The sequence below is a fragment of the Drosophila tropicalis genome, unplaced genomic scaffold (assembly GCF_018151085.1).
Source record: "Drosophila tropicalis isolate 14030-0801.00 unplaced genomic scaffold, ASM1815108v1 contig_754, whole genome shotgun sequence".
NCBI classification, from domain to species: domain Eukaryota; kingdom Metazoa; phylum Arthropoda; class Insecta; order Diptera; family Drosophilidae; genus Drosophila; species Drosophila tropicalis.
Genome location: NW_027173241.1, coordinates 21,158 through 33,705, shown reverse-complemented (window position 1 = coordinate 33,705; position 12,548 = coordinate 21,158). Strand labels below are relative to the sequence as shown.

General features: G+C 42.9%; 2 protein-coding genes across 2 annotated transcripts; both read right to left on the bottom strand.

Moving 5' to 3' along the window:
* Positions 1-6,917: 6,917 nt before the first annotated feature.
* On the bottom strand, positions 6,918-7,823 carry LOC137579656 (uncharacterized). Its single transcript, XM_068293425.1, has one exon. It carries the CDS (start codon positions 7,821-7,823, stop codon positions 6,918-6,920), a length of 906 nt encoding a protein of 301 aa, XP_068149526.1.
* Positions 7,824-8,230: 407 nt separating this feature from the next.
* LOC137579651 (uncharacterized) lies at positions 8,231-12,278 on the bottom strand. Its single transcript, XM_068293420.1, has 2 exons — positions 8,496-12,278; positions 8,231-8,302 (listed from the first exon to the last, which is right to left on the bottom strand). Exons 1-2 carry the CDS (start codon positions 12,276-12,278, stop codon positions 8,231-8,233), a joined length of 3,855 nt encoding a protein of 1,284 aa, XP_068149521.1.
* Between the last annotated feature and the right edge of the window lie 270 nt (positions 12,279-12,548).

Below are 12,548 nucleotides of genomic sequence, written 5' to 3'. Positions count from 1 at the left end.
AATATTCCTCGACTTTTGAGTTTAGATTAAAATATTTGGCTACCAGGGCAGTCAAACAGCGCGCCAAATAAAAAATAGCGTTTGACAACACTGAAATCTAGCTTTACCCGATTTTTCCACTTTTCAACACTGAAATCTCGAGTAGTAATAGTAAACATTTACCAAAAAAAAATTTTTTTTTGTATTTATGTTAAAAAATTAAATTAAAACATTAAAAAATGTTACATAGTCCTTTAAAACAATGAAAAAATCCATTTGTGATTGAAAAAAACCTGGTTTCGCTCCATTTTTAAAGAGAAAAGATGCTGAGAGATATTTTTTGACTTTGATTATTACAGCACCACAAACACCCAGCACCCAGACAAACATTCATTTTGAAGCTTAGGGTATTCTTTAACATAAGCTTTTTAAATTTTTAAAATCGCTTAGAAATCGCATTAAAATCGGTTTAGAAGCTACATTTTTTGCAATGTAGAATGCCAAAAGGCCCCACTGTGCGACGCTCTAATTTTCTACCTTCCACGTTCAGACTTAATTGCCTGACAGCTAATAATGACTCAGATATTGCATTATTCTACTACTGCTTTGCATCCTACATCCTATCCCTTCTCAATCGTTCATTTAAATTGTATGTTTTTTCCTAGTATTACTGAAGACTGTTATCTCTAGCTTATCATCTATGAAGTGAAGACTTTATAGAAGCTTCATTCCCTGATAGTACTCATAGTTGCATCCTGAAATTTTAAAAAGGTCCTTCGGCGCTTACCAACCTTTTAGAATTGCACCATGGTTTCCGTAAAAAGTGTCAAACTGATGTTATTTACACCGACTTTAGTAGGGCTTTCGATGCGGGTGACCATTCAATGCTTCTTACGAAACTATGGGCGAAACTATTGGCTTGGTTAAAATCGTATCCCATTGATAATCTTCTTATTAATCTTCCTTCACTTTATTTGGCGTTCTCTTTCTCCATAAACTAGTCAACGGTGAAGTCATTTCATCTAATTTACTAGATACGCTATATTTTTGTGTCCCCCACATCGGACCAGAAACTGTTTTCCTATTCACCTTAGGAAGATGTCTGCCTAACTACTTGTTATGTATGTGACCCATCTCTAAAAAGCTGTTATCGTCGCACTGTTAAAAGGTCTGTTAACAGCTGTACTTCTCAGTCGTGCTACTAATTGCTTCGGAACAACATCGGACTTCCCTGCTACAACTACGAGGGACTACTGCTACAACTACGAGGGATTTCTACTACTGCAACTACTACTACAACTACGAGGGATTTCTACTACTGCAACTACTACTTCTACTACTACTATAACTACACATCCCAGAATTCTACTGTACCATTATCTATTAATAAACCATATATATATAATTTTGCACACACACAAAATTGGCGACGAGGATGGGATAATTCGTCAAACTATATATATATCGTGTACAGTTACAATCGACCAAGCGAAAGCGAACAAAGAGACACCAAAAACCGCATGCGTGCTGGCGCCAAGTTATTGGAATAAAGAAACGGTACTTTTCCAACGCGCGCATTCGCAGACAGACGCGCTACGACTACTGCAATTTGAATTGATGCTCACACACACACATACGATCGAATTCAACTACTAATGTCTGATTTGGAATCACATGAGGAAAAGCCCGCCAAAGTGAATATTGCTACAGAACGCAAAACAACAAATAAATCAGTGATAATGTCAGGAGTGGGTCAGTTAGAACCATTTGACTTAAATCACCCAAACAAGCAGCGTTTTGAGCTGTATCTTCTGGCCAATGACGTTTCGGAAGAAGCACGGAAGAAGGCTGCATTACTTACGCTGGCTGGCGCTCCACTGTTCGAGCTTCTAACGTCATTGGCATCCCCTACTCAGGTGAGTGATTTGAGTTTATCGGAAATATATGAAATACTCAACCAACATTTGTCTCCATGTCAATCGGAAATTGCGGCCTACTACCAATTTCACAAGCGAGACCAACTAATTGATGAATCGGTTGCGAACTACATGGCTGCACTTAGGACTCTCGCTGTCGACTGCAAATTCGGAGCTGCTTTGGATCGCAGTTTGCGCGATCGCTTCGTATGCGGAATGAAGGATGAGGGTCTCCAGAAGAGTCTGCTAGCAGAGGCAGATTTAACGATTCAACGCGCGATGGAACGCGCCACATCTAGTGAGGCCGCTGCTCACAGCGCTTTGGCCATGCGAAACACAGCTGAAGGCACTGAGTCGATACACGAAGTGCAGACCAACGCGATCCGTCCAAGCCGACCCAATCAGCACCACCAGCCATGCGATGGTTGCGGGGGTGCTCACTTGCGGAAACTATGCCCACATCGGAACACTGTGTGCCATGCCTGTCACCGAGCAGGCCATCTTCAACGAGTCTGCCGGGCTGTAAGAGACCCGGGTCGTAAAGCATTCAACACATCGAGTAGCCATGCCTCCTACCGAGATCCACACAAGCAAAAGCCGAGTGAAGAATACAGTGTCCACAGCATTCTACCGTTGATTTGCCCAAAGGAAATCGTTACATTAATTATAAATAAACGAAAATGCCAATTCGAAGTGGATTCGGGGTCTGCGATCACTATGATAGACGAAGCTATGTTTCGTTATATCTGGCCAACGGATAGACCGAATATCCAAGATTGTTCTCTAGAGTTTACGGATTACCAGAAAAACCGAATTCCAGTTATTGGTATCGTGGATACATCTGTCCAGTACGATAATAAATACATTCCGAATCTTCCACTGGTTGTTACATCAAGCGGTGGATCGAATTTACTTGGACGCAACTGGTTTATGCCCTTAGGCATCAGCATAGAAGGAATACATGCCATTAACGCTAAACTTAGCATCGAGGCAACACTGGCGAAGTATAAGGATCTGTTTTCGTCGGAATTAGGCCGTTTTCGGGGGCCACCTGTGTCATTACATATCAATACTAATGCAACACCAGTCCGACTGCCAGCGAGACGCATTCCAATTGTAATTCAAGAATTATATGAAGAAGAAATAGACCGTCTGTGTTCCCAAGGAATCCTAGTACCCATTGAATACTCCGACTGGGCGACTCCTACAGTGCCAGTAATTAAAAAGGATGGTACTATTCGCATATGTGGCGACTACAAGTCTACAATTAATAAAGTGATTAAGCAACACGGCCATCAAATTCCTCCAATGAATTCATTATTAGCATCAGTTGAAGGAGGATCCATATTTGCGAAAATCGACTTGGCTCAGGCGTACCAACAACTAGTGGTAGATGAGCAGTCTGCGTTGATGCAAACTATATGTACACACAAAGGTTATTTCAAAGTAACCAGACTACAATTTGGAATTTCTTCAGCCGCGGGCATATTTCAGAGCTGCATCGAACGTATATTGCAGAACGTTTCTGGTGTTTTACCCTACTTCGATGACATAATTGTTATGGGAAAATCAGAGGAAGAGCTAGCGGTGCGTCTTAATGAGGTGCTTTCAAGATTTTATAAGGCCGGACTACGCCTACGCAGAGACAAGTGTCAATTTGGAGTTCCATCAGTAGAATTTTTAGGTTTTAAAATCGATGCACTGGGTATAAGACCGTGTGCCAGTAAGGTCGAAGCTATCAAGTGCGCTCCGGCTCCAAAAGATAAGAAACAATTACAAGCATTCTTGGGACTCATCAATTTTTACCACGCATTCCTGCCACATAAGGCAACCGTTGCTGAACCGCTTCACCGACTACTGGATAAAAATGCGCCATGGGTGTGGGCCCATAAACATCAAGATGCCATCATGAATCTGAAAAATCTTGTAACTTCACAAAATGTGCTAATGCATTTTGATAGCAAATTGCCAGTATCGTTAACCTGCGATGCATCTCCGTACGGAATTGGAGCGGTGCTGAGCCACAAACTTCAGGATGGATCAGAGAAGCCTATTGCCTTCTTTTCTAGAACTCTCTCCAAGACAGAAAGAAACTACTCGCAAATCGACAGAGAAGCCGTTGGGCTTATAGCAGGCGTTAAAAAATTTCACAATTATCTATATGGCCGTTCGTTTACTCTCGTCACAGATCATCGCCCATTGCTCGGAATATTTACAACGGCCAAGGCAACTCCAAATGTAATTTCCACACAGATGCTTCGAAGAGCAATATTCTTGAATGCCTATGACTTTACACTAATTCACAGATTCAAAAATGGGCAACGCCGACTTCTTAAGCCGATGCCCATTACCACAACAAGGCGAAGGCAACACTACAGAAGAAGTGTTAATGATTGAATGGGCCGGAACACCACTTGTCAGCGCCCAATCTCTAGCATTACAGACTAAGAAGGACGCGCATTTATCAAAGGTTCTGAACTGGGTGTTAAGGGGATGGCCCAATGGAAAAGTTGATCGTTCAGATCAGCTTTACTCGTATTTTTCTCGCCGACATGAGCTTTCAGCAAACAAAGGAATTCTTGTATGGGGCAACCGGGCTGTGATTCCCGAACCATCTAGACCGGCCTTACTTCAAGCGTTGCATGCTTCACACCCGGGGATTGTAAAAATGAAAGCCATGGCTCGAAGCTACATTTGGTGGCCTAATATTGATGCTGAAATAGAGCTACTTGTGAAACGTTGCAATCTCTGTCAGCAAAACCGAAACGAACAGCCTCATACAACTACACATCATTGGGAATCTGCCAGACAACCTTGGTCACGCCTTCATATAGATTTCGCTGGCCCCTTTAATGGGAATACCTTCTTACTAGTCGTGGATTCATTTTCGAAATGGCTAGAAGTCTCTGTTGTAAAATCTACATCATCTGCTGCTGCTATAAAATTCTTGAGACAGCTGTTTGCAACGCACGGATTACCGGACGAAATAGTGTCAGATAATGGCACTGCATTCACGTCTGAAGAATTCAGTATCTTTATGAAAAACAACGTGATTCGACACATTCGGTCGGCTCCATTTCATCCTGCCACAAATGGGCAAGCCGAGCGCATGGTACAAACTACAAAGAATTACCTGAAAAAGTTTGACAGAAATCTTAACATAGATCTCGCACTGGCGCGGTATCTTTTTAGCCAACATACTACCCCTCACTCCACGACAAATCGTACCCCTGCAGAACTACTATGTAATCGAGAGTTGAAGTCATATTTCGACAAAATTCAACCCAAGGAAATAACATACGGAAAGGTCTGCGACCGAACAAATGATAAGCAGTTTTCTATTGGTGCTCCGGTTTGGGTCCGTAACTACGCCCCCGGTCCGAAGTGGATAGAAGGCGAAATTGTGGACCAAACAGGCCCCATTTCATACAACGTTCGTTTACATGATCGCCGTATTATTAAACGTCATTTCGACCAACTTCGCCATCGGGTTCCTCCTGTCGAATGTACTCAAGACACGGAGTCAATCGAACTACCTGCTGAAGATGCAGTCTCGATATCTGATGATATACCCGACTGTCCTGAATTGTCTGAACCGGCACCATTGTCCCCAGCTCCAGTGACTCCTCGCAGATCGAGTCGGAAAAGACAACCCCCGGAGTTCTTTAACCCATCTAGGTGTTAAGGGGTGTTATGTATGTGACCCATCTCTAAGAAGCTGTTATCGTCGCACTGTTAAAGGGACTACTGCTACAACTACGAGGGATTTCTACTACTGCAACTACTACTACAACTACGAGGGATTTCTACTACTGCAACTACTACTACAACTACGAGGGATTTCTACTACTGCAACTACTACTACAACTACGAGGGATTTCTACTACTGGACTTCTACTTCTACTACTACTATAACTACACATCCCAGAATTCTACTGTACCATTATCTATTAATAAACCATATATATATAATTTTGCACAAACACAAAACTACTCTTTTCACGAACCTTTTCGTGTTCTTTGCCATTCTTTTAGCGACCTTTCTGTCACTTCTCTTCACGCTATACTTTTTAATCATCTACAGCACAAACCAATGAAAATATTCTGGACTTGGATTGGCTGCAACACATTCCTGACCACATTGGCTGGCACCTTGTGCAAATAAAACACCTCCACCGGGTCGGGGATGTTAAGTTATGTATAAAGCCAAGCTACCTTCTTCATTTAATTACTATCTGTCTTTCGATCTCAAGAATGTCACTTTTAAAAAAATTTTTTTTTTTTTTTTTTTTTTTTTTTTTTTTTTTTTTTTTTTTTTTTTTTTTTTTTTTTTTTTTTTTTTTTTTGGTTGGGTTGTGTTGTTTTTTTTTTTTTTTTTTTTTTTTTTTTGGTTTTTTTTTTTTTTTTTTTTTAGGTTTGGTTGGGTTTTTTTTTTTTTTTTTAAAGGGTTTTTTAATTTTTTTTTATAAAAAAAGCCTCCTCGATTTTTGCTTGTTCGAATAGTTTTTCGTGCTCCGCCAGTGCCTTTGAAATAAATTTTGGAATTAAAAATAGGTTGAGCCGTCATGTTTTTCTTCAATTAATTTAGTTGAGCAGTCATATTTTTCTTCCATTAGGTTAGGTGGGCCTTCATTATACCCTTGCAAAAAGGTTTATTAAAATTATTTATAAAAAAAAGAATCTCCTACTGTTGTTCGTTCTACTAGTTAATTTAGTTCCGCCAGTGCCTTTTAAAAAAATTTTATCCATTTTATCCTCAAGTTAAGTCAGCGTAAGCTTTTTAATTCTGCAAGTAATTTCAGGTTATTTTACAAATTTCTTATAACTAATATTATACAATCTCATTCCACTTACTCTAGTCTTGGCCTCTTGGCTACGAAAAAACAACTGAACACGCGGTTCTTATGTATGTACTTAGATCAATGCAGCTGCGTATTTTCGCGCTTATGTGTCTACTTATGTATAATAAAGTACCGCAAGAGTAGAATGAGAGAGAGAGAGTTTTAAAGTTTTTAAAGAGCGTCATTCTGTTTGTTCGGACAGAGTTCCGTTTTGTGTTACAGTGGTACGAAGTTTATTCGCAGGCCCGAATTTCGGCAACATTCCCCTCCCAGCAAGCGAGCCACTGGAGCTTGCTTCATTTTTCCCGACATCGAGGACTGCTAACTTTACTGCTGGTCTGGAGAGGACACCTAGTTGTGTCTGTACCTTCGCCTGCCGGACTTGACCATCTTCTGCGGTGGTCACTTCGACCACTCGACCCTTTGTCCAGGTATTACGACGCTGATTTTCGTCCACTATAAGTACAATATCGCCTACACCAATTGGCTTTACTTTTTTATGCCACTTGGACCTTCGTGTTATGTTTGGTAGCATCTCTTTGACCCAGCGTTTCCAAAATAGGTTGGCGAACATCTCACTCTGGCGGAGCGACCATTTATAGTCGATTTGTTCCGGATCGCAAATCGGTTTTTCTCCATTTGATGAGCCAAGCAACAGGTGATTTGGCGTAAGAGCTTCTTGGTCTTCGTCGTCCAGGGACACGTATGTCAGGGGCCTGGAGTTGACCGTCATTTCCACCTCTGCCATTGCGGTAAGAAGACTTTCATCTGAGAATTTTTGATTTGGTGTTATACGGTATAACACGGTTTTAACGGAACGCACTAAGCGCTCCCAGGCTCCTCCCATGTGAGGAGCTGACGGTGGGTTGAAGTACCACGATATTTCCTGCTGCGACAATTCTCGGTGCATTTTTGCATCTTCCAGTTGAAGTTTGTCTCTAAGAAAGGCATCGGTCCCTCGAAAATTAGTCCCGTTATCGCTATATATTTCCTTTGGTATGCCTCGGCGCGATATATGGCGTCTTAAGCCCATTAGGCATGAGTTTGTGGTTAGACTATGCACGATCTCAATGCTTATTGCTCGCATTGTGAGGCAGGTTATCAGCATGCCCCACCTTTTCAATGACTTTCTTCCATCGATAACTGTTAGTGGCCCAAAATAATCAACTCCTACATACGTAAACGCTGGCTTGAATGCACCCAGTCTAGCCCTCGGTAGGGGCGCCATTAAGGGTGCCATGGGTCGAGCACTACTCAGCTTACATTGTTGGCAATTTCGACGAATCCCTTTAAGGAGAGGTCTTAGTTTTGGAATAAAATATTTTTGCCTCACCTCATTTACTGTTGTTTCATGATTCATGTGATAATATTTTTCATGGTAGTGCCGGACTATCAGCTTTGTAACCCAGTGTTGGGTGGGTAGAGCGATTCGTCCTTCAGGGATGCCAGCGAAGCGACTGGCTCTATCGCGTACACACAATACCCCATGGTCATTTAGAAAGAGTTGTAACCTCCATAGTGGACTGCTCCGGCAAACGTGGTGGCCGTTTTCGATGGCTGTGTACTCTTCGTTGTAACATTCTTGTTGTATGTTCCGGTAAAGAAACATTCTGGCTTCATTAATTTGGGATGCCGGTCGGTTTGTATTCTCATTTGATATACGTATTTTCTTGATCAATTTCCTCTTATAGGCAAGCCAACATGCAATTGCCCTTGTCAATCGATTCCATTTTGAAAAGTACTCGTAATTGATTCTTACTGATTCCCTTCGCATGTGAAGGAAACGAGGACGCAGTTCCTCAGTGGCTGTCCTTTCATTGGTAGTTTCCGTCGGCCAATCAGCCGGCGGTAGTTTTAGGAATTTGGGTCCTTCGAACCATTGCGTATATGTTTCAAGCCTATGTTGTCGTTTGGTGGCGATGTCCGCAACATTTAGTTTGCTTGGTACCCATCTCCAGTTTCTGGCATCTGTGAGCTCACATATCTCGGCTATCCTAAACATTACATATTGTTGATATCGTCGTGGATCTCCAATGAGCCACGCTAGAACCGTTTTCGAGTCGGTCCATAAGTAACATTCCTCAAAGTCGATTTCATGTTGTGCTATTATATTTTTCATCAGTCGCGCTCCAGTTACTGCTGCCTGTAGCTCCAAGCGGGGTATCGAAAGCGGCTGCAACGGAGCTACCTTGGATTTGGCTGAAACGAGACTCAAAAGTATTTGGTTGTTTTGTTCGATACGGAAATACGCAACGGCAGAGTAGGCGTCTTCTCCCGCATCCACGAATACGTGAATTTGAACTCGGCAGTCTTTTGCATGCCAATTTTTAAAATAGCATCTCGGAATTCGCACGTTCTCTATCAAGGGTAAGAAGGACAGCCATGATTGCCACATATCCTGCAGATTGGGTGGTATTTCCTCATCCCAATCAATCTTCGATCGCCAAACTTGTTGAAGCAGTATTTTGAGATACATCATTATACAGGATACAAAACCCATGGGGTCAAAAACTGACATCAAAACTTGTAAAATTTCCCTTTTGGTTGGTGCGACTTTTGTCGCTATTATGTTGCGCTTCAGGCGTACAAACTTTAGTGCATAGGTGAAGGCATCTTGATGTGGGCTCCACCGCATGCCCAATATTTTCTCATAAGAGTGTATCTCTTCACTGTTAAAGAACTGTTTTTCGTCGTAGGTTGTTGTGTCGCAAAGTGCAGCGAGTACCCGTTTGGAGTTCGAACACCACTTGCGCATATGGAAGCCCCCGCGTGCGTGGACTTCTCTAACTTCCTTCGCTAATGTAATGGCTTCTTCTTCTGAATGGCATGAATCGATGTAGTCGTCTACATAGTGACTTGACTGAATAGCTTTAGCTGCCGCAGGAAACTCGACCGCGTGTTTCTTAGCGTTCAAGTCGCGCACATAGTGCGCTATACAGGGTGAGCACGTGGCTCCAAATGTCAACACATTTAATTGGAAAGTTTCTACGACTCCGGTTGTCTGATTTTGCCATAGGAATCGTTGTGCTTTAGCGTCTTCTTCTCGTACTGCTATTCGATGGAACATTTCGGCGATGTCGCCGCTGACGCCGATTGCTCTCATCCTAAAGTTGTACATAATCTGCAGCAAGGGCACGAGCAAATCGGGCCCCTTTAGAAGGAAGTCATTTAGGGCTACTCCTGATGATTGAGCTGCCGCGTCCCACACCAATCTGACCCTGTCAGGTTTATGTGGATTTCGTACAGTAAAAATGGGTAAGTACCATGCGTTTTCGGGTTTCTCCCTGATTTCTTCCTCTGGCAACTTTCTGGCATAGCCTTTTGCTATCAAGTTTTGTATTTGATTATGTAGCTCATTCGCAAAAGGAGGGTCTGCTGCCATTTTCTTTTGCATGCATAAGAGTCGTCGTTTTGCTACTGGCAGGCTATTTGGAAATACACGGGGCCCATCTTTCCAAAGCAATCCCGTGGTGTACGTCCGCGAGCTGTAACTAACAGTGTCCTCCAGAATCTGTAGAGATCGCTCTTCATCAGGGGACTTGGTAAATATCGGCGGTGATTTTTCCTCCGTTAGCAAATGTTTTTTAACCATCTCATGCAAATCCAGATCGCATTGACAGCGATGCAGGTTGAGTCCTCCCCCAGATCGTCCCGATCCGCCATATATAGTCCATCCTAGTCTCGTTTTTGCAGCTATTGGTTGCTGCCATTTTCCTTCGCGCACCTTTAGCGAAGCTATGAGATTCGGATTATTACTGCCGATTATCATTTGAGGCATTGCGTTAATGAAGCTCGGGATAGGCAGGTTTTTTAAATGCGGATATCTCTGTTTTATCCTATCTGCTATCATCGTCTCGGCTGAAAGACCAATGGACTTAACCGTACAGACTTCAATTACTTTAAACAATTTATTGCCCAGTCCTTGTTTTGAGATTTTCAAGTTCAGCTGCTTGGATTCCGGCTCCTGCCGACTAACATCGCCGGTCCATCTAATGCATAGTGGATTGGCGAAACCTTTCACTTCGAGCGCATCAGCCAATTTTTCTTCTACAAGTGTTAGAGTCGATCCGTCATCCATAAATGCGTAGATATCGACGGATTTCGAATTGGAGTGCAAAGTGACTGGAACGATTCGAACATAGCATTCTGGCTGGTTGGTTAGTGACCCACGATGATTGTGCAGAACGCTTTCCGTCACGTCCTTATGAAGGAGACGGTGATGTTTTGCTTTGCAGCCATTTATGTCGCAAGCTACGCGACTCCAGCAGGATCCCTTGTGGTTTTTGAGGCACTGAGCACATAGGTGATGGTTATTTATCGCGTTCCACCTGGCTTCGACTGACATCCGCAACAACTTTTCGCAAGACACTGGTTTGTGGTGTCCTTTGCATATCGCACAGACTGTGTTTTTAGGGCTATCTGTAGGCGCTGCGGTATGTGTATGCATCACTCCTCTGTTGATTCTCTTCTTGTCGCTTTCTAGTAATATGTTGGGCGTAGATACGCGACTCGCCGCTTCCGCCAATTCAAACAACCAATCCGCTAGGTGCTGTATGTTCGGGTAGGGTATGGATTTTGAATGTAGAGCCCAGTTAAGCATCATATCAGGTCCCGTCTTCTCGATAAGCTCTTGTAATAACGTAGGGTTGTTCAGGTGCGCATCTAGCTTGCTTGCCCTAATGGTAGCGCACATATTTTTCACCGCAAATGCAAACTCGATCAGCGGTTCTAGCTTGCCCTTTGGAGGAGGCAAATTTCGCACATTCTCCATCAACAGTTTTATTATGTGTTCCGGGCGTCCAAAGTACATTCTCAAAGTACTTATAACGCTCGGCAGCATTTCTGGGAACAGTAGGCTGTCTCGCACGGCTTCAAGGGCCCTACCTTTCAGACATCTCTGCAGACGCATAGCGTTCTCCTCGTTGCTGTATCCACCGATCCGGGTGCTAGTTTCATAGGTGCTTATGAAAAGTGGCCATTCTCTTGGATCTCCTTTGAAAACTGGTAATTCCCTCGGCATTGATTGTCGAGCAGCTACTTGTTGTGGTGTTATGCCGTTGGTTTTGCACGGCATGCTCTGCGCTCTGGTACTCGTCGCCTGTGAAGTATTGGTTGCACTATCATTCGTCATCATTATGTATCGATGTATTCCAGCAGCATGTTGTGGATGATCCTTCGCTTCTCCGTTTGACTGTACTCTCGGGTTGAGTAGGGCGTACTTACGGCGCAGATATTCCCTTTCGAGGCACATTTCGTCCTCTAATTGTTGCAAAAGTATTTGCTGATCTTCCGGCATTGCTTCATCTTCCACGTGTTGATCTTTGTTGCCTGGGTGGTTAACCTTGAAATGGGATTCAGTTTCGAGGTTATGTTCACTTTCATCACACACGTGGCGACATGTCTCGCACATCCAGGAACTCGAGGTGGCACTGTTTTCCGATCCGCAGCAGGTGCAGTGGAATTGAGATGCACACCTGGAGCATGTGAGCATTTCCTGGTTGGCCGGCTCCTGGCACAGACCACAGTTTCCAGTCGTTGCCATTTCTATATGTACGTAATTTTACGCGTGGTAAAATTAAAATTTGTTCTTTCCTCGGGATTTGTATTAGTCCCTCCTCTTTAGGTCTCTGTAGCTCTACTACACCGTAGGAATTAAAGAATTTGCTCAGAATTCTTTACGAAAGAGTGAATTTAATTTCACGTAGAAATTAAAAGAATTTGACAATAGAAATTAAAAAGAATTGTTGCTCGTTCGACTAGTTAATCTAGCTCCGCCAGTGCCTTTGAAATAAATTTAATCCATTTAATCCTC

Coding starts and splice junctions, on each gene's coding strand:
- LOC137579656 (XM_068293425.1), bottom strand. CDS start 7,823: ATGCGAGCAATAAGCATTGAGATCGTGCATAGTCTAACCACAAACTCA.
- LOC137579651 (XM_068293420.1), bottom strand. CDS start 12,278: ATGGCAACGACTGGAAACTGTGGTCTGTGCCAGGAGCCGGCCAACCAG. Junction 8,303..8,495: donor TTCACATGCGAAGGGAATCA/GTAAGAATCAAT, acceptor GTTACAACGAAG/AGTACACAGCCATCGAAAAC.